General features: G+C 36.2%; 1 protein-coding gene across 1 annotated transcript in view; it reads left to right on the top strand.

Moving 5' to 3' along the window:
- Nucleotides 1–279: 279 nt before the first annotated feature.
- The window catches only part of LOC141439294 (uncharacterized), a 190,223-nt gene continuing 167,069 nt past the window's right edge, over nucleotides 280–23,433 (top strand). The window contains exons 1-2 of the mRNA XM_074103552.1: nucleotides 280–652; nucleotides 15,406–15,519. Coding sequence (XP_073959653.1) covers nucleotides 15,488–15,519 — 32 coding nt within the window. The 5' untranslated portion in view covers nucleotides 280–652; nucleotides 15,406–15,487. The remainder of the gene's footprint in view (nucleotides 653–15,405; nucleotides 15,520–23,433) is intronic.

Genomic DNA, 23,433 nt, shown 5'->3' with positions numbered 1-23,433 from the left:
ATCATAGACGTGCACTAAGAGGGATTTTTTCTAAATTCAAAAAGCAAGGCTGCATGTCATTTTACGAGAACTCAAAGTTCAAACAGAAGTAGAAGTCTGAATAGCTTATAAGGTCTCGCCAGCCATGGACTCGGCAAACCAAACCGATTTAGTCAAGCTCCAGTCAAAGGTCAAAACTAACGCGTGATAGCGTATCCGTAAGTTTTTCGTTTCGTGTTCTAATGCATCTGTGAGAGGAGGTTTAGTCGAAAAGCGCGCGAACTCAGTGTAGTGCCGATGCCCGTGCGCACAGCACGCTCGCTCGCCCGCGTCTGCGCAACGCGTCTGTCAAACGCGTTGACAGTTCCGAAATACCAAACGCCGATTGGCCGCAACGTTTTTTTTTTGTAAATGAAACAACGATAGATTTAAACTTTTTTCTAATGATGCTCGGTTGTTTTTTTGAGTAGATTTTCGTGTGACATTGTTCCCCAATTATGACTGCAGTTTTGCGTGTAGTGCCCACAGTTGTGTTAACAGTTTTTCTAGGTCCGGCTAATTTTGTTTAGTGGTTGCAAGGGCGTTTTTGACATCGCTGTGTGGACTTTGGTATTTTATTTATTTAAGTGTTAAATGGTTGTAGTTAAGGATTGTTGGACTATAGATAAACACGGTAAGATTTAATAATTAAAAGTTTTTCTTTAAACAACTTTTTCGGTGTTTTGTTTTTGTAGTCTGAGGTAGCTCGATGCAGATTTTTCGCCAACATCTTCGGAATTTTTAGATTTTTAGTTATATATCGTCATTTTTTTTATTAGACTAGATGGCAAACGAGCAAGTGGGTCTCCTGATGGTAAGATATCACCACCGCCCATAAACATCATATATCGACATCATGATTATTTTAAAATTGCCGAGTTAAAGAACAATATAAAGAACTACTATGTTGAAGGTTTTTATTACTCGCCATAGTTGAACGTAACCCTGTTATTAAAATAACAAAAATAATGCGACTTTTGGTATAAAAAGAAACAACGACTGCTAGGCATATTTGGGTATAAGAAATGGGATAAACTCCTTTCAGAATGGTACCAAATTCTGCGCTCTCACTGCAAATTTGGCAAAAACGAGCCAGTCTAGTGTCATGGTCTTGGGACTCATGGATATTTCAATTATCTATTTATTTCTAGTAAATAGATAATTGAAATACGAATTCAGGGCTTAGTAAAGAAATAACAACACAACGTACTTATTTATTTAAATACTAGCTGTTGCCCGTGTCTCTATCCGCGGAGAAGTATGAAAAATAGTTTACGTCCTATTCTCAGACCTACCGAATATACACAAAAAAAATCAAAAAATCAGTCAAGCTGTTTCGGAGGAGTTTGGTCACAAACATTATGACCCGAGAGATTGCCTTAAACAATTATCAAAAGTCCAAAACCTTTCAATAGTAATCGTACCAACTTTTATTTTATTCTAGTCTATACTACCTGATGATGATGGTGATAGCTACCTGACTTTATAACGTTGCCCCAAAAGCCATCAGCTCTACCCAGCTTTGGCTAGTTACGCCATAATTATGTAGTATAGCTATTATAAGGTCAATGTTTCGAAAATACAAACTGAGACATGGATGCACTGAAAAACCAGAAAAAGAGACCAGCGCTGGGAATCCAACCCAGGTCCTCAGCATTCCGTGCTGCGTGCCATACCCCTACACTACCACTGGACAGGACTACAGACACGAATTTCTCCTATGCACCAATATCTCAGGTTGTTATTTTTTTCTACTACGCTACTTAAGCATTTAACTTACGGAGTTTGTATTTTCGATATGGTTTTACGGGATGACCGTAAAAGTAACAAATTTGGAGTGGAAATAAAAAATACAAAAAGTCTCCAAATAATCAATCATAAGGTCAATGTTATTGAAATGGGAGACGAGATGATCAAAGAAAGACAAAAAAGCTACAAGCCTATAATATTTGGCCTCAGCGCCAGTGATCCAGCGTGCACATTTTATAACCCGCTGATAATACAATGGCATTTACCATCTTCTACATTAAATTAACCGTTTTATGGATAAAAATGGTTATGGTCATGGCCTTTGCGCGCATTACACTGTGAGCAAACATTCCATAAAACACAAATCCTAATTGTAGGTAATCCATTTTAAGGTTTTAAGGTGTTTAAAGTAGGATCCATATCTTCTTTATCTTTATCGACTATCATCCTAGAAAGACGCCAGGATTTTAAACAACATAATGTGACAGGTAATTGCAAAAATCTAAACCACACCTGACTCAATATAAACCCAAATAAACGATTGCATTGCTCATAACTAGAATATCTAAACATTTAGATAACCTTTTCTTGGAGTGCCTGTCATACTTACTGTGTGTTTAATTCACATTTACCTTCGGCAAACATTTATACACACAAACAGACATGGTCGATACTCAAAACTCGACATATCAAAAAACAAGCCTTAGTGGTAAGTGGCCATGCGTCATTTATTTGACCTATAAAGAGAGAGGAAAAATAGTTCTGATTCAAGTGCTTGTTTACGACGATTTTTAGCATCCGTAACTTTAAAAAAATATTAACACGAACTTTTTGGGCTGACTGTACATTTTGTTTATTGTACTTGCATTGTCATACATACCTATCCGTATTAAGTCCCACGTTGATACCACAAACCGTTAATAGAGTTCCATCTTGCGGAGACAATCCAGGCAAGACTACCAGAATTTTACTAAGAGTACCTGTTGTCACCGGATTTACGTCAGCATGCCAAATTTCAACTCAATCAAATTCCAAAAATCATCAAACTATGGTTTGCAAATTTTGAAACCACCACATGAGTATAAACCTATATACGAATGTTGTAAGTTTACTAAAGTTTGTTATAAAAACTGAACTTCTAAAGAATCATTTTGTCGGTCTTCTGTCTGTTAACATCAAATCCCACGGGACACTTTCCACTAACCTAGAAGAAGCAGAAAAAAGAAGCTATGATTTAATAGAATCATAATCGGGATCAAAAACATTTTGACTACTAAATAATGCCTATATTTTGCCGTTTGCTTATAAACAATATACATTAAAGCTCTACATTTCAGTAAAATATGTATGTATCAAATCTTACAAGTTCATTTTGATCCACTTAATTTGAAATTTGGTACAAAAGTGTGAAGCAGCGATTCCACCAATAATGTGTGAGGGATGTTTTTCATTAACCAACAGAAACGCTTCATTTACCTCGCCTCGCTCCGCTCAGCTGTTTCCACCAGAGCTGTGCAATGCGAAGAAGTTAATGAAGCGTTTCTATTGGTTAATGAAAAACATATTATTATTCCTCGCAAAACATGCTCGCACGTCTCTGGTGAAAATGCTGCGTAAGTTGGATGACAATGCAAGTGCACTCAATTAAAAGTGCATATAGGTACTATCAGAAAAAAGAGCTTGCATTAAAAAATAAATTAAGTAGTAGCAAAAACTCATTCGTATACTTGTGTCTTTTAACTATTTACATAAAGTGACTAGTAGCTTCCTTTAGCAGCGCTAGCGCTTAATATTTTTCTTTTATTTCAAACCTATATGGATACAATATCGCCAAGCAAAAGAGCAAAGGTGAAAAAAAAATATTTATGCATCAGTGAGTCCTCCAGTTGTCTTTTTGCCCACTCTCACTGTTGTCAGCAGTATAATATAAGCGAGTAGGTATACAGCGTTAGTAATCCAGCTAAACCATATTATTTCGCTTTAGGTCCTCTTAATACTTTTTTACACAGACACACTTTTCAAACCACAAGAGCAAGGAAATCAAAAAGCGCCATAAAGGGACACTGAGAAGGTATTTTACAATAATTCAGTCTGGTTTACTATCAAAATGTAAGGGCTTGCATCAAGACAGTAGTAAATAACTGTTACTAAGCTGGCTATGGACAGGACGAGATTTAAGGAAATGGCTACTGACGTTCAATATATGTATTAAACTGGCACTATAAGACGAAGTAACACCCAACTTTTTGGAATGTTTGGTTCGTATTATCTACATATATCTGTTTGAAAGAGAGTTAGAAAAGATAAACAATTTCACCACTTACAAGTCATCTTACATACTAATAATAACTAAAGATTACAGTTAGAAGTTCCCAATATCGACCCTGCAAATTATGTAGATAAAATGAGAGCACATACTTCAGATACACTATAGGGAGCAAAAATATGTAACGAAACATTTTCAAGTTTTTTTTTATGAAAATTAAATCATTTTCTAGTTTAGTAAGTTCTTTCACTTAGTAACCTAACCACATTGAGCACTTTAATTCATCAGAGACCATGAAACCAATTTACAGTAAAGGGCATAGTGACATCGCATTAATTAGTAGGAAAATCGTAATGTTTTTTTCTTTGAAAAGTTTCCATGGTGGCTCATGAATTAGTCCTTGACCGTACTATACTAATCAATAAGGAAGTCATAGTAAAATTTATAAAATCGCGAACGGCGAATCGCAATTGGAATGGTTCGGCCATAAAAAGAGTATTCCAATTATAAACAAACTCGCGGAAACTAGAACTTACCACGTAGAAGCCAGTTCACTTCTTACCATGCTAAAACCATTTAAAATCTTTAAGTCAAAAAGCAATCCAAATAATTAGCTCATATTTAAATACATTACGCGCTAGTAATAGGTAGCGATCAATTTTAATTGATAGGCTCTATGTAGATGCGAATAAATACCTAAAATAAACCGGTCGCTAACCGGATGTAAGTTTTTTAAGTCACGGCGCCACAGATTAGAGCAGCGGGATCACTTTTTGCAGTTAGGTGAGTAATGCGAGGATGAGAGTTGCTTGTCAAAGTTTAGGACACATTTGCGAGATAAATTTACACTTATAAAAATACTTGCGAAACAATAACATGTTTACTGCTTATTTCTCGGTTAGTACATAAGCTATGGAAATAACATTTTGAACCAGACTCGAGTTACGGACAAAATTCCATGTTTCGGACGTAAAAGGTATTTCACAAAAAAAAGTTTACCAAATGAATATATCAAATTTCGTCCAAAGCGGTTCAGCGATTTATGGGTGAAGAGGCAGACCGCGTCATTCTCGCTTTTACAATATACAATAATGGATAAGGATAGACATGAGCGGGTGGTCTGCAGGGCTACTACGACACTCGAAACTCGAAGTTCGTGTCGTGCGGTCCCTCTAACACATATACTATTTAATACGAGAGCGAGAGGGACGGTACGATACGAACTTCGAGTTTCGAGTTTCGTAGTAGCCCTGCTGATTTTAGTCAGTTGACGCATTCCATCCAGTGTTGTCGCAGAGGTTAGCTAAAACTATGAGCAATGACTCTTGATAGTTTCTTAAGTCTGTTCTAAAAGTAGTGTAAATGAAATTTTCATTTTATTTAAGGACCCCATAAGTGTACGTTACTGTTAACCCTATTAATTACGTTTGTCAGGTGACTCCTAACCTTTTATTTAGTTTACTCCAGAAAATTGTAGGTTAGGTTAGGTTAATCAAACGCAGTACAATTTTTAAGCCCAGTTTACACCAGCAAAAAAAATCGTGCAAGTTGCATTACATTGCGGCGCTCAAATGCTCAATGACTACTTCATAATCGTTCGCTTTACGGTCTCGCAATGTAATGCAAATTACGCATTGCACGATATTTTATTGCAATACTATACTGAGCTTTAAGTCTATAATAACATTGTCTGATGTCCTTTAGGGGTAATTTACCTACGGTTTGAATAACAAGGAATCAATCAATGTCAGAGAACCTAAATAACACGACAATGCGTTAGTTAGAGTACCGTGAATTTTCATTTCAAGGTTGGTCTAAAAATATTTTTCCACCAGAGATATGCAAATATATGTAATCAAGTATGTCAATAATATTCCCCAATGAGTTTTTCTGTGACAAGCTTATTGGCGCTGGTATCGCTAGTATAGTGAGGTACAGTCGAGTTCATAAGCTTGTGAGAAAAAGTTTGATCAAAAATATCTGAACACGACTCTATTGTTAACGGCATAGAAGTGTGTTCAGATATTTTTGATCACAAGTTTATGAACTCGACTGTACCAATTTGAAATACTATTTATTTCTGAACAAGAATAAGAAAATAAAACTGTTCGTTTACGAGTATTTCTTATATGCCATAGTTTCATGTGGCTCAATTTACATAGATAGTCAGTCATAAGACTGGCACTATATTTTGGTTCAATTAAAATAAAAAAACTTGAAAAAACGAGTCGGCGATCAGAGCAAGCGTAACGCCCCGTGACCTCGGTGAAACATAATTAAATTTCTTTGGTCCAAATATTTTTGAAGTTTTAGATAAAACAGGTTTAAAAGGGTCGATCAAAATTAGCTACATGATTATCAACTTTTACTTGTAGTTAGTCTTTATTCATTTTGAACATACATTATATGGTTTTTTTTTCATATAGGTGCATACTTTTATGTCATTTCTATAAAATGCTAGTTGGTGCTTATTATTTATTTATATGAAAGAGTAACCTGATAAATTATTCTAATTTTGTCCTGCCATATTCGTTTTAATTCAATGCATAGGTAGTTTTTCATACCTTTTTAGCCCAAAATATCAGATCAAACTACTTAACATACTATCGTACATTTTGATATTATAGTTATAAAAGTCTCAAATAAAACTGAATGCTTAGGTAAATATCAACCAAATACAAATGTTTATAATCGAGCCGTATCTCAACGCATCTCTGCTTCCCGAATAACATAATAAATATGAAGCTGGCAGCACAGCCGTCTTTTAAAAACAAAATACTCAAGATGAAGCCCGTCCAGTATCCGCGAGCAAATATTTAAATTTCAATTCGAACGTCGCATATCAATGGGGAGCCATAAGCCACCGGGCTTTTATTTTTTTTACTGGCCAGAGACAATAAAGAAAAAGCCATAGGGGGAAAAAGAAAACAACAATTCGAAAACAGCATCTAGATTCGAAGCACTGGCTGATTCGAGGCTGGAAACAAAAGAAGTCGGCTCCTGACCGAGATCTTAGCGTACTCGGCCGCATCTCGTTTACTTTTTTTTTATTTGCCCTTTTTTACGCTCCGTTCCACGAGATTTCTTTTTCCTGATGCATCGCAATGAGACGGTCTATCGAACGACAATAGCTACTTTTGTAATGATTGTACGTACGTTCGGACAATTTGGTACGTCTACATAATCGATGGTTGAAAGCTTTTGAGATTTCTATTTGATGTCCGCTTAATTTATGAGGGAAATAAAAAAGGCTGTCGACAAACTTCTGTTTTGGGGTTTTATTTTGAATAAAAGACTAAACTTTTAAGGTTACATTCATAATCGACCGCAACACATTTTATTCTTACGTTAAAAGAAGGTTAAAAAAATAAGTTTTTTTTTGTTCTATAAAGTCTTTCTTACTTCATCACGTCAATGTCACTCGTCAAATTTGTAAATTTTAAAATTTGACCTTTAAGAATGACTGTGAACTACTGTTAAGTTATGAAAAAAAAATATTTACCCCAAAAGTTACTAACCTAAAGGTTGTTTCTATGAATGAACTGAACAGCCTCTCGAATTTAACTAATATTAAGAAAAACACGTTGCATAAATTATATGACCTCACTCACACCATTCGATATCCTTTAAACTCTTCTTCGATACCTAACATATGCAATTAATTAACAACCGGTAATAGGTACTTAAAGATTCAATTAAATTGTGTAGGCTTGAGCGAAATGACGTAATTTTTTACTATATCCATATAAATGAGTGTATGTATCAATTCCATTTAAATTAAAGTTTTAGTAATCATGTATGATGTTTACGTTAACTCTTAGATCATCTTCGCATAAATTAATTGGTACATGGGAAACCGATTACTCAGGTTCAGGGTTCGAATCCGTCCAGGATATATACCTGATATTATTGTGTTAGTCATCTTTGTGGGGATGAGTAATGTAATGGATTAAATCAATTGAACTGCCTTTAAATAAAAGTAGGTAGATTTGGGACAGTACGATTATTTTTAAGTCACAAATTTCCTTCAGTCTGCCAACTAAATTAATTTTGGATACTATTGAAGCTTAGGTACTTCACGAGATTAAATAACGAACGAGTATTTTAGTAAAATATAAACCTTAATTAGAATGAGAATGTACTAATTAATAAAAATAATGTTTGGACACCTGGATAATAATCAATATGGTTTTTTTGCATTATTTTTCAAGTAAGCTGTACTCTTAATGCAAAGTATGGTCATAACCGAAGAAGGGCGGTTTTTTTTTAATCAATGACTGGTCTTCGTTACGAGCTTAAGTATAAAAATATCTGTGATAAGAGAAATAACAGTACTTGCTAGGTTAAACAAAATTTTGAGTTGAGAATACGACTAGGCAATGGAGGACTCCCTCTAGCTAGAAGCAGACTAGACTAGCTGAAGCTGGATGTGACCAAATACAGGGTAGAATAGTGCGTATCGGCCTTTACCAAACAGGGGATTACAATAGACGACGATGGTGCGTACTTTGAAGAGCGTTATCATACCGTTTCTTAACTGTGCACTCTGGACGTTGACATAGAAACAAATGAATCTTATTACAGCTAATTATAATGAGTAGGACGGCAAAAAATACAAACAGCAGAAGTGATAATGTACAGTTGAAATCTGTTGTAAAAGTTTTTTATTCAAAGTCATTATACATTTATTAGACTCGTTTAAATTTGAGATGACTTTTGATTTGCTTATCAATCAAATAAGTGTACCAGGATATTATATACATGTGCCTGATAAAAAAAACGTCCGTATAACTCATTAAGGATGTAATAAACTTTAAAAAGTCAACTGACGTTCATTGAACGTCTATAAGTAGGTGATATTTTGGTATTTATTAAACTAGACAGGTAGTAACTTTTATGATCGGTACGTATATAAAAAGATACAACATAAAAAAGTATATTTAGTACCTAACTACAACTGCCCCTGCACCTTCATACATTGCGATGGTGGAAAGGTTTAAGAGATCAACTATTAAACGTCGATCACGGCGACTGTATATTATATAAATAAATACAAGTATACATCTTCTCAAGTACTCTTTTTCGAAAACATTTTAAATTACCATGATATAAATGCATGGCAATAGACAAAAAAAATCTGCAAAGACTTAAAACCCTTTTCAAAGTAAAAAAATCCAACAGACATTTTCAATAACCATAATCTTATTTTAAACACCCAAAAGTTGACTGAACTAACAGCCGTAATGAGAACAAAAATCATACAGCTACGCGTTAGAAATTAATAACCGTAGACAAGTTTTGTCATACATCTGCGCAGGCGATTCGAATTATGATAAGACGCCATATTAGTTCTGGCAGCGTAATGGTGGCGATTAGGTTAGGCGGGAAATGGAATTGGTGAAATGCTTTTGTTTCAAACTGGGCCCGTCGCGGTGTCATCAAGATATCGTCACTGCTTTAAAAAGTCTAGTCTTTGAAATCCATACGGCAACAAAATTGACTCTCAAAGTAATTCTTAGCTATTATTTGGTCACGGGTGAGCAAAGTAATTATTTTTAGCTCATTACTGTGGACTTCGGCAAAGTAACGCCTAATTCAATAAATTCATTAAAATAGTGTTTATAAGTTAATTCAGGACAATCAACGATTTTAAGGTAGGTACAGTCAGCAACAAAGATATGAATACAGATACAACCAAAGTGCAAAAAATATGTTACACGTGTAAAAATTTTTGGCACTTCAAATGTATGTATATTTTTGTTGCTGGCTGTACATACGAGTTTTTTTAAACTTCATCCTACGGCATTATTTTAGTACCTATGTTTAAAGCAAAAAGAAAAAGTTACAACAAACACAAATTTCATCAACATCATCATCATCAGCCAAAAGACATCCACTGTTGAACAAAGAACTCCCTTTAGAAAGCCATTATTAACGACTGCTCGCCACTTGCATCCACCGATTGCTCGCAACTCTCGCGATGACGTCAGTCCACCTAGTGCCTGTCGTTTCGCGTTCGAAACTCCAGGACTTTTCTCCCCCAATGGTTATCGCTGTCTCCTGGTACGGGGGCCTTTGAATAATTTTTGTCATTTATTTGACATCTCTGAGATAAACATTTATCAATGTGCTATCAATTTTGTATTGTATCGCATACATTGAAAATTAGATTTAATCTAGGTATGAAACACACACACACAAACATCACGCCTGTATTCCCAAATGGGGTGGGAGAGGTGAAAAACTTAAGTAAATAACCTGTTGTATGTAGTAGTAACATGTCCGTATAAACCTGGACTGCCCCATGACAAAGCCAGTGGACATCAACACTGGGCAAAACAAGTGATGATCTTTACCCATTGTTGTATTTGATTTAATTTATTTTAATTTTAATTTAATTTTGTTTAATTTAATTTAATTTATACTGATGTAAAAATATAGGTTACCAAAATGACCTGAAATAAATGTTTTATATTTTTCTTATGTACAAATTGACGTTCCAAATTCGAAAAATGACTTAAGCTCCATATTAATTCTGTGCACTAATACATACATACAACAGGTATATACTTGTATATATCACTGTATACAATAACCTTGTAAACTCAATAAAAAAAACAAAAAAGCGCCCAACCAGCCTCAAACAAAGACCACCTGCAGCCACCCCGTAAGTAACTGCTAAGCGGTGTTAATTAGCCCGCTACTTACCACGCACCCTTCGCAAACAATCCGCCCGTTAACGAGTGAAAAGGGGGGCAAATATTGTTAACAAATTTGGAGGTCAGTGGTACATGGACCGTAAGGACCATTTCGTAATAAATTTCAGCTTCAAATTAACTTATTTCTGCGTCGTATTAGAACTTGATATTTTCGGAATTAATATGCTTATGTTCATTTGTACCTTTGAAGGTACATACATCCCAGATGGCTCGGAGCGTACTTTTTCATGTAGTCCCATTTGTTATTGAGAAATTTACACACGCACCATTGAATATCTTCGCATGTGTGTTGTAAGTTTCTTCACAATGTTTTCCTTCACCGTTTACTCAACCAGCTGCTGAAATATTCCAAATACAAAAATCATGTTGCCAGTTTCGGTAGGTAACCTAACTATTAATACATAGAGCGTGAATAAGTTGCATTACGTACCTACTAGTATTATCTTCTGTTATTTGATCAATTGTCACTTCAAGTTACAATAACAGCAAACAAGCGTATAATCAAGACAGAAATCGACTCCAATTTCAATAGCAAAACTGAATCCCATGGGAACTCCGAATTACCTGCCGTTCAAAACAATATAAAGCAGTAGACACTGAACACAAACAACAAAACAAACAATACGATATTCAACTATCTCACTCTGACCAGCGACGTTAGAGCAGGACGCTGCTGGTTGAAATGTCATAGGTCACCAGGTCCGAGCCGTGTATGGATTGCAATATGCCAATATGGAAGCTGGAGTCTAGGACCAAACAATAGGTTATTGGGTATAGCTAAATGCGTAGAAGGACCCCGATGCCTTTGATAAGAAGTTAATTGTGTGGTGATAAAGGGGTCGCTTGGTGTAGTTTCTAGTGAATTGAATACTTGTACGTTTAAATGTTGCCCGTAAACTTGTCTCTATAGCAACGTAGCCTTTTCCTTATTTGTAATGAAAGTGGTAGTAGGTACACATTGGTTTTGATTGAAGTAAAATTAGAAAAAAAAAATGTTTAGCTGTATTTTAACCAATATTCTGTACTAGCTTTTGCCCGCGGCTTCGCTCGCGCAGCATTGGTATGTAACTAATAAATATAACTTATAAATACTAAATAATTAAATATAGCTTGTAATAAATGAACTTACAGTAGATATGTATAATCGTTTTTCGAACATAAAGGTAGCTTCAGCTTCTTTTTTTTCTAATTGTTAGGCACTGACGTATTCGATCACTTCTTTGTTATAAATCCTTTTTCACAGCAACAATGTTTGCAAAATTACTCAGCAGAGGCGCTTAACAAACTTGTAGCTCAAGGCGTTTAATTTATCCAACATTCTGAAGCAATTTATTTACATCAATTACTTAGCTTTTATAAGGTAAAGCAAAAATGTTCAATCACCCGACGTAAGTACTTAATCATCATTTCAATACAAATTACGAGTTCGAACTCAAATTATTGATGACTAAACCCACCCGGTATTTATAAGTAGTTTTCTTAATATTCTGAGTGAATCGCTTTATTATGCAACTTTAACATATTTATAAATAATAATAACTAACTAGACTTTACCACGCGCCATATAAATTTGCCTAAAAGTTCATTACTTAATACTCAGTTTTGACGCATTTTTGACATACATTTTTATGCGACGTCTTTACGTTACTCCCGGATTGTGTTCGAATCGCTTAACGGTATAGTGCCTATCCAATTATTGGAAATATACCTCGTCGGGGCAATGAACTTTTAGGCAAAGTTAGGCGGCGGAAGGTATAGAGAGAGTGGAGACCGCAGATGGGCAAGCGCAGCGTTGGACGTCCGCCACCAACGAGATGGACGGATGACACGGTCAAAATCGCAGGTTCACGGTGGATGCAAGCCGCTTCCAACCGAGGCAACCGGAGATCTATGGGGGAGGCCTATGTCCAACAGTGGACGTCCTATGGCTGATATGATGATGATGAATAATTAACTAACTAGCTGATCCCCGCAATTTGGTCTGCGAGGGATTCGTTTATCACTATTTTATTCTCTTCAACAGAAACTTTCTCGAAAAAAAACTAACAGATAGATTAAGATAGATAGGTTAGATTAAGATTTCATGTACAAACTTTTTCAACACCTAATAAATCAATTCTATTCTATTCTAGGTCTAGCCGTTCTCTAGTTTTGCGCTTACCTACAAAATTAAGTCATTCACTATTAAATTTATGTATAAGGTATTATATGTATAAATATATTTTATAGGTTTTAGTAGTAACAGTAGTTATTTTTTTTACTGTCCAAAAAGGAAATACAAAATACAATAGGTTAAATACAGAAAGAAAAGAACAAAGTAGATACTAAAGCGAACTTATCCCTGAAAGGTTTTCAGTGGTCGCCTTCCACTGTTGTCTCTCTTTTCAGTGGTTGTGGTGGTGGTGGTTTATTCTAGACGGAATATAACGTGGGTAGCAGTCCAAAAGAATGGTAAATCAAAATCAATTCTGCACTCAGCCAAAAATATTACGATCACGAGACCTAATGATTACTTTAGTGTCGTGTGAGTAAAACCTATTTGAATATCAAATCGTCACAACGCTAAGAAGAAAATATGACTTAATAACATAGTAACGTATCATGTTCTTAAACGATTAGCCTAATTGAATTATCACATCGCAATCCTGGACCACTTAAGAATTCGATACGTATTATATGACGTATGACTCGTGTCTAAAAATAACAGCTAAGTACGTAGGTATTTAGTAATATTTACAACTATATTTTGAACTGTTCTGTACAATTCCAATTTCTCATTTCTATAATAGATCGTTTAGACTTTAGTTGCTCTAGGAGACAGACAAGTAAACATATACCTACACTAGACTTTACCCACTGCTTCGCACGCGTTGGCAATCCATTAGATCCTCGAGTTGAATTGAGGTTCCGTAATTTATCTAAATTTCAGCCTGTTCTTATTTTCTTTAATTAAGATACGATAAGTTTTAAATAGTATACTTGAATGAGGCACTTTGAAGGGGAAAATTTTGGATCAAGTTGTCTGAATGAATAAATTATTATTATTATTATTATTACAAACCCTAAAGAGACTTTGAAAGTAATCATAAATGGTTACAGCATAATTTATATCGTCCAAAACTGAAACTTTTCTGAAACAGAACTAATTTCACCATACAAAGACTAATAGAAAATAATGGATAGTCTTATCTACATAGACTTCAATTGTAACAACATAACATTGCTGTTTATCTAATAGCTTAATCCCACTTATGTTATAAGTGCGCAAGTTTGCCTGTTTGTTTGTTACCTTATCACGTCTAAACCACTGAACTGACTCAAATTAAACTCGGTATAAGTACAGATAGTTTGAATCCCGGGGAAGATCATACAATAGTATTTACCCCGGCAAATTTCATAGTTCCCGGGAGTCGCGGGCAATAGCTAGTTTTAAAATAAAGTATGATCCCCCCCCATTACAATACTTACTATTTAGCTACACTTTTTTACAAATATGTATCCAACTGGCATCCTGCGATTTGTTGAACCGAATATGGCAAGAGCTTGTTAGTGGTCATAAAACAGTCGTAAAAATTGACCAACATCTGTTATTACTTTAATAAACAGAAGTCTTAACACTCCTATGCCCATATACGGAGCAGTGGCCAATGATTGGTCCAACCATCGCAATGCTAATGAAGAAATATTTAGCGCTCCTTATACGGAGCCGACGATCCAGAACCTTTTTAAGAATAACCAATGAGTTCTAACTTAGTGTAGGTAGTTTCCGTATTTCGATAAACGTGCCTTTTTCTATTGTTTTTTACTTAATTCATTGAACCAGATGTTAATTTGCGCAGATCTATCTCAATGAAACAAAATCAGTAACTTTACTAGCTTATAGCCACACTTAAAAAACGGCTTTATGTCTTTGAGACACGTATAATATATATTACGAGTATCCATTTATATCCTACTGATATAAATGAAGCCGTGGTGGCCTAGTGGTTTGACCTATCGCCTCGCGTTCAAACCCCAGCTCGCACCTCTGAGTTTTTCGAAATTCATGTGCGGAATTACATTTGATATTTACCACGAGCTTTGCGGTGAAGGAAAACATCGTGAGGAAACCTGCACAAACCTGCAAAGCAATTTAATGGTGCGTGTGAAGTTCCCAATCCGCACTGGGCCCGCGTGGGAACTATGGCCCAAGCCCTCTTGTTCTGAGAGGAGGCCTGTGCCCAGCAGTGGGACGTATATAGGCTGGGATGGATGGATGGATATAATGAAAGTGTACCCAATATGTTTGTTTGTTTCTTTGCTGCAATGCTCAATCGAGAATGATAAAATTTGACGTGCAAATAGTTGTCGAATAATGTTTGATACATCATTATCATACATCGAGCTCTTGACTTTGAAGACGAACACTGATTATCAGGTTCTAACTATTTTATATATCTATGTCCTACCCGATCTAACTTACTTTAATTATTGAGCATTGTACTTTTTTACTACTATTATCAGAAAGTAGATCTCTTGTTGCTGGTACTGTGTAAGATACTTTCGATAAAGTTTATTATTTATTTGTCAGGAGTTCACCCTCGATTTTTGTACATATTTGACTGACGGCAAACAGATTAAAACACTCTAATTTCAAGGTCATTCGTTTGACAGGTGACAGCGGCTGCCCCGGCGTCGTTAATGATGCGAGCGCGCGGGGCGCGGGGGGACGCTGACAGGAGCGTGCCACACACACATGAGCAGCCACGCACACAACATGTTTACCAGGTCAGTTGATACGTTAAGTTTGATACTACTATCTGCCCTCCCCTATCAAAAAAATAACTATCCAAATCGGCATAAATGATGGAGTTCTGGGGGGCTAATACGAAATTCGAAAATCGAAGTTCGTATCGTACCGTCCCTTTCACTTTCGTTTTAAATAATATAAGCATCAGCGAGACGGCAAGATTCGAAGTTAAAATTTTTGTACTTCGTAGTATAAGGCCTGAACTAACTAATAAATGCAATGACTAGGTACAAAAAAACTATGAAAATAATTTTCTACCAGTTGAAGTCGGTGTCAGAGCCGTGGTGGCCTAGTGGTTTGACCTATCGCCTCTCAAACAGAGGGTCGTGGGTTCAAACCCCGGCTCGCACCTCTGAGTTTTTCGAATTTCATGTGCGGAATTACATTTGAAATTTACCACGAGTTTTGCGGTGAAGGAAAACATCGTGAGGAAACCTGCACAAACATGCGAAGCAATTCAATGGTGCGTGTGAAGTTCCCAATCCGCACTGGGCCCGCGTGGGAACTATGGTCCAAGCCCTCTTGTTCTGAGAGGAGGCCTGTGCCCAGCTGTGGGACGTAAATAGGCTGGGATGATGAAGTCGGTGCCTTAGCACGAGCCAGCAGCAGCAATTTATGAACCGTCATAAATGACGAAGTTCTGAGCTAACAAACAAAAAACCGGCAAAGCCGTGTCGGACACGTCCAAGATAGGGTTCCGTAGCCATTACGAAAAAATCATGTAATATTTTTCTAAGGATTTCGTATTGTGCGGAATCTTCCAAGCTTAGGTATACTACTAAAAATTCTCAAGAAATCTTAGTCGTTATAATTTTCCTTGTAAATTTGATGTACCTACTTACTATCATCCTAAATTTTTTATATTGTTTCCACCCAACAGTTTAGATTTAAGATGGCATTATAGGGTTAGTCGAGAAAAAAAAATCACCCACCACTTTACGTCTATGGGAGGTACCCTAAAAAAATATTTTTTATATTACCACTTTGTTGGCGTGACTAATCTCAGAGCTTAGCCGCAGATAGACAGACAGACGGATGGACAGACATGGCGAAACTGTAAGAGTTCCTAGTTGACCACGGAACCCTAAATAAGAAAGAAAGTTTGACCGAAATGATTACCTCCTCCTTTTTTAAAATCGGCTAAAAGTAGAAATAGTCGATTAGTTATTAAAAGACGATTTGAGAACTTAATAAGTATGTCAAGGTCATTTAAAAATGAACCATCCTTCTAAGTACATATGTGTCGATGAACAAAAATTTAACGATATTTCAGAAATCAGTTGATGAGCTCTTGGAAATTTACTATATTGTGAAACTTCATTGATATCATATTTTTATGCCTATCTACTATTCTAAATTGTTTATCATACTCAAATACATATAAGAGAAAATACTATTTTTTACCTTTCCAAGACCAAGAAGATAATATCTTCTTGGTTAAATATTATTTAACTGTAAAACTGAAACCTTAAATGATTTTTTGCGTATGGCTTTAGTCCTATTCTTTAATCTTTATACTTCTAGACTATGTAAGTACTTATAAGTATGTGTATGTCTAAAGAGCTCTGTCTATCTCGGATTTAATTAATTATTATTTTTAATGATTAAGGTAAACGTACGAGTGCTCGTCACTGCCCCAATAGTTGGCATCTGTAATCTTATGTCATTAGCAATAGAGATGACAGCAGGGTGTCGTCTATTGGGAATTAGCGTGAACTCGAACACTCGTACGTTTACCTTATTGATCTTACGGTACGATAAAAAGTCAAAAACGAGGATAAAATTTATTCAAATGGTAAAGTAGAAAATCACGCCTGGAAAGGTAATTTTAGGTAAAAACAGGAAATCGCAATAGGTACAATAAAGTTTTATCTTTTAAGCAAAAACTTACGCAATGATTAGGTACTTTGACGTACTTAAGCATAATAAAACTGTATTGAATAGTGTGGAAAACTCGTCACCATTGTAAATTTCTATGCCCTTAGATACAGCCAATATGTGATAATAGATGACGAAATATTTGGACGATGTCACGTTTTGGCCAGCTCGTCATTCTCGTCATAATGGGTCAAAATACTCACGAATATGTTTCGTGACTACATCCGTACTAAGTTGATGACTGATGACGTTTAACACTAATCTATTTAGCTTTAATGACCATTGTTTAAATTCACAAGAATCACTACGTTTCCCCGTTAGAAACCAATAAACATTCGCAATGTGTGGAAATGCGAAAATAATGTCACGTTTTTGAATTGTAGATTTCGTCACCTACGTAGGAGAGTAAATATTTCATATTAATTTACACTTCTCGTCATTTTTCATGTGATAATGAATACGTATCATGTCAAAAATAAATGTTGAAGTGGAAATTGGTGTTCGAAATAACAAGCATCAGTACCACTACCATGAGTTTACAGTGACCGTGATCGGTAGTGACGGCGTAAATTATTTGTATGGAGAATTGTACAGCGCCTCTACAAATAATTTACGCCGTCGCTATCGAGTACGGTCACTGTAAAATCATGGTAGTGGTACTGAAATCTGAATACTGATATACAATACATATATACATAAGAAATGGAAATCTCTTGTTTCTAACAATACAAAACATATACTTACTCGTATTGTAGTTCTCGAATGGAGACCGCGAATCGGCAAGCATAGTGTAGGACTTCTATCAACGAGATGGACGGATGATCTGGTTAAAGCTGCGGGCTCACGGTGAATGCAGCAGGCCGCTTCCTACCGAAGCAACTCCATATGGGGGAGGCCTATACGTCCAACAGCGGACGACTGATATGGTGGTGACGATGCTTATTGCAATGTTCCAAGCAAAAACCTACGAATCTAGACAGTATTTTCATGTGCCCCAAAAAAAAACTTACGTAAACCGATCGTTTGCCAAACGACAACGGCGTCACCAATTAGGGTTGTTATCATGTTCCAAGTTTGTGAAACTGCCTATAGTGATACGTACGGTACGTGTTGACTTAGTGTCTGCTACAAATCACTAAAAGTGAAAAAATAGACTCGTGCGCTGCCGGCTCCATACAAATTGAAAATAAAGAAAAATATAATATAGTAAATATGTAAGGATATACTAGTACAGCATCTATATACCTATGTTAATGTTTGAGTTTTTAGCCTAAGTATGTGTTGTTATTATACTTGTTTTTAGGATTAAAGGGTAAAAACGAGGCCCTATTACTAAGACTTCACTGTTTGTCTGTCTGTCACCAGGCTGTGTCTCGTGAACCGTGATAGCTAGAAAGTTGAAATTTTTACAGAAGATGTATTTCTGTTGCCGCTATTACAACAAATGCTAAAATTAGAATAAAATAAATCATTAAGGGGGGCTCCCATACAACAAACGTTTTGCCGTTTTTTGCTCAATATTATTAACCGCAATAGACGCTTGAAATATTCACAGAATATTAAATTGTATATTCACTATAATAATAAATATTTAAATTAAAATAAAATAGGTAAATATTTAAAGGGTCAGCGATACAAGTAGCGTGCTTTTTTTGGTAATGTCTAATGTTGTATACGACTCGCACTTGGTCGGTTTTTTCTTTCTTTCTATATTTAGTACCTAATATACTAGTGAGGATAAGAAAAAGTATAAAATTCGTAAATATTTCAACTAGTGCACAAGGCCAACGTTCCCTACATAACTCAAATTGTCTTGTAGTTTTTTTGTTCGTCACAAACCACTAAAAATAACGTAATGCGCGTAAGACCATTACTGTGGTAAGGGCTCGCGCACACTGGTCTAAGCTCGAATGAAATATACCATTAAATATTGTATGATGGAGAGTTATGAGGAAAGGAAAATGATAACTTATGTAATATAATAATAATAGTAACAGAATGATCAAACCTGATGACCTAGTCATCAACTGTGCACAAAATTACAATAATCGGTCTAGTAGATTCAGACAAAATCGACTGTGACAAACGGACAGACAGACAGAAACACAAGTATCTTAAAAAGGTTCCGTTTTTCCTCTTTGAATTTTAACTCTTCTTTAGTTCAAGAATGAAACTATAATTCCTTACTATACTACAATATACATAGTTGCATAGTATTCTTATTAGGCACAGTTTTAGCTCAGTCACAACCAGAGGAGAATCAGCTAGTTTTTTTGCTAACATATTTATAAAAATAGTTTCTGTCCTGAACAGTACTTTGTTTATAAGAGAACTATGTACATTGTAAATATTCCGAACAATTAAATAAAAAATAGTTGATAGTATAGCACATTTATTGAACGCGGTAGCTATATTTTAGAATTAATATCAACAATTTTCATATGCCAAAGGACAAAGTAAAATTTGTATAGTTTGGAACAGTTTCCAATCTTCCTCAATGTGAACACGCCGTAACTCCGTCCTTTAATGCAAGCTATTTATATTAGACCGGCGGATGACTGGCTCTTACGGCGCAACTAAGAGTTGGTTCACATTAGGTCGGAGCGACAGCTTTACTGGAACGACAAACTGTCGGACGCGTATTAGAAAGAAAAGAGAGAAAGAAAGATTTTTTTTTTATTAGCATGTGTCAAATATTCGTAAATATAGCAGGTTACATTTTACAGTGTAAAGAGTAATTAGCCGTGGTGGCCTAGTGGTTTGACTTATCGCCTCTCAAGCAGACGGTCGTGGGTTCAAGCCCCGCGCTCGCACCTCTGAGTTTTACAAAATTCATGTGCGGAATTACATTTGAAATATACCACGAGATTTGCGGTGAAGGAAAACATCGCGAGGAAACCTGCGCAAACCTGCGAAGCAATTCAATGGTGCGTGTGACGTTTCCAATACGCACTGGGCCCGCGTGGGAACTATGGCCCAAGCCCTCTTGTTCTGAGAAGAGGCCTGTGCCCAGCAGTGGGACGTATATAGGCTGGGATGGAACAGTAACACCGGACCGGACCATCAGCCAGAGGTATTAGCGGTTTCACACTACGTCCGATCCGAACTCGATTCGAATCCGACCCGAATCCGTGAAAATCCTGAACGGTAAAAAATATGGCCCTCAAATGTATGCAGTATAGGTAATTTTGTTTGTAGAGTGAGCTAGATTTTGTGCCGCTGAGTATATTTGTATTACTGCTCCGTTTTTACGAATTCGGATCGCTAAAATTGCTCCGAAGCTACGGGCCTGACCTAGTAAGAAACAGCTTTTAGATCTCGAACCTGACCAAAATCATTGCTGATTTTTCGATAAATGTGTCGAAACAAACAGTTTTATCAGAGTTTTATACCATAAAAATAACAAGTGTTACCTTCTACTCGTACATAATTTTGACAACCAGATATAGCTAAAGTTCGGTTCGATTCCCGGCCGGGGCAGATATTTGTATCAATAATACAAATGTGTTGTCTCGAGTCTTGGACGTTTAATATGTATTTAAGTATGTATTTGCCTATATAAGCATGTTATCCGTTGCTCCGTATCCATAATTTGAACTGCACTATTTAAATACACATATCGTCACTAGGTACTTTGAAAAAATCTCGTGTCGAAAATGAATATGTCAAAAAAATTGAACCTTGACATATCCCTTCGGGTGTCAAGCGACCGGCTCCCGGCGTCCCGCGAAAAGCCCGCGAAGTGTCGAAACACCGGCTCCCGGATGTATCTCAAAATTCCGTTAAGTGTCATGGCCGCCCGCGAATTAATTTCACGAATTCGCGGATTATTTAAAAAAATATCACGAAAAAAAAATGTTCATAAAGTTCACTCAGAAAATTATCTATTTTGAGGTACGAGTTTTTTTTTAAAGTAGTGACGATATATTATGCTATATCCGACACCTTTGTCGTTCCGCTAAAACTGTCGGTCCGACCTAAGATGAATCAGCGCTAAGAGAGCGACGCGATAAGCGCGGACGCAGGCTGTTCCCAAATTATTATTTTATCCCAATTTGGACGACAACCATTAAAGAAAGTGGTTTAAAAATTGTTTGATGTTTGTGATTTGTGATTTCTATTGATTCGTTAGGCGTGTTTGTTTTACGTTCAGGTACAGTTGACGAACCAGGGAGGACCCTTTTTATTAGGTACAATGTCATGTTGACATCCCATACATTCGAAAAAGAAATCATAGCGAAAATTATTATGAAAAGATTCCACCCAAACAAGACGAATTTCAATTGTGATTTTGCAAACAAATTCCGAAATACTCGAGGAACGAGTCCGGGCTTGAACACACGACCCTCTGTTTGAAAGGCCATCCACTAGGCTTGTCTTTGTCCGGAGATCTCAGGATTTTGAGACTCTTCTCAGGACTCTTAGAATTTTTAGAATTTTCAATAAAATAGAGGACTTTTTACATCTTTTTATCAAAAAGAAAAAATAAAAATAATTTTGTTACACATAATTTTAATACATACCCACATAATGTTGTGACCCGCGTGAACTGAACTTGACCGCCGAGATTACAATAATATCAATATTTATAATAATAATCGACTTTTTAATTCGCTTAATTTAAAACAAAATCTTGAAAAAAAATTGCGACAAACTCGGAATTTTTTGACGGAAATCAGGCTTTTTCATCGTACTTTTCAAATTTTCATCTGGCAACCCTACCTTCGATTGACCCCTAACCTGACGAAAAGTGCAGATATGAGGCCAAAAGTCAAATTTAAAATTCTGATAATCAAATTTTTGGATCTTACGATTTTAACGTATATGTTTTTTCTCAGTCTACATAGGGCTTTATAAATACGTACGATTATAAATAGTATAATCCCAGCACGTGGCTCGATGTACCGTTTGATAAGACATAAGCCGATTAGACCTTATTCAAAATCATTCGACAACAGAATCAGGCGGCGCGCTGTCGCTATCTCGTACTAACAACGCGATCTAAAACGAGATAGAGGATTTCTTAAAAACTTTTGACAACAGAATCTGATGCACTGCTATCTTTTACTAACGCGTTGATTGAAAGTGAGATAGCGAGATTTGATGGGTTTGAAATTTAATTGTTTGACAGGTTGGTTTGTACGCAAGTGTTTTTACAAGTTGTACTTTATTTTTATTATTATAAGGGGCTGTTTCACCATCCATTGATTAGTCTTAACTGACGGTTAAATGTGATGCCGTCTCTATTTGTTTTGTTCGAATAGACGGAGACGGCATCACATTTAACCGTCAGTTTAAGATTTAAGACTAATCAATGGATGGTGAAACAGCCCCTAAATGTATTATTAAAAAGTGAACATAGGCTCCAAATCCCTACTTCCCTATTAATATTATGAATGTGAAAGTAACTCTGTCTATTTGTCTGTCTGTTACATACTCACGCTTCAGCCGCTGAACCGATTTTGATGAAATTCGGTATGGAGATAGTTGGAGTCCCGAGGAAGGAAATGCTACTTTTTACCCGTGTGATAGCGATAAGCGAATTCTGCGCGCGCAAGCTAAGCTATTTTTCATACTTCTACGCGGACGGAATCGCGGGCAACAACTAGTATTTTATAAATCTTTAACTTTGGGTCCAAAAGATCTTTTCGATGTTTCGAATGATTTCAGATGGGAAGAAGGGGTAAATGACCCCAATAACGGCTCTTACTTTTATAACCCATGTGCTTAGAATTAACCTAATTAAAAACGAAGCTGGTTAGGATTACAGGGGGTGTTCTTTGGGGGAATTATGGGAAAATGAAAGATAATGATGACTATATTGAAAAGAGTTAGAGACAAGTCTGCACAATACATTACTAGCATTATGGTCCAAACCCACAGTGAACATTATTTATCCAACTACAGATAATCTTCTAATATGTTTAGTTTTAGGTACTTAACCGCGTGGAATCTGCGGCCCTCTCATTCTCAGAGAAGGCCTGTGCCCTGCAGAGGCAACGTACATATATACC

This window comes from Choristoneura fumiferana, chromosome 20 (assembly GCF_025370935.1).
Source record: "Choristoneura fumiferana chromosome 20, NRCan_CFum_1, whole genome shotgun sequence".
Lineage (NCBI taxonomy): Eukaryota > Metazoa > Arthropoda > Insecta > Lepidoptera > Tortricidae > Choristoneura > Choristoneura fumiferana.
Note: the sequence above shows the minus strand (reverse complement) of the source record. Positions and strands in the feature narration are given on the sequence as shown.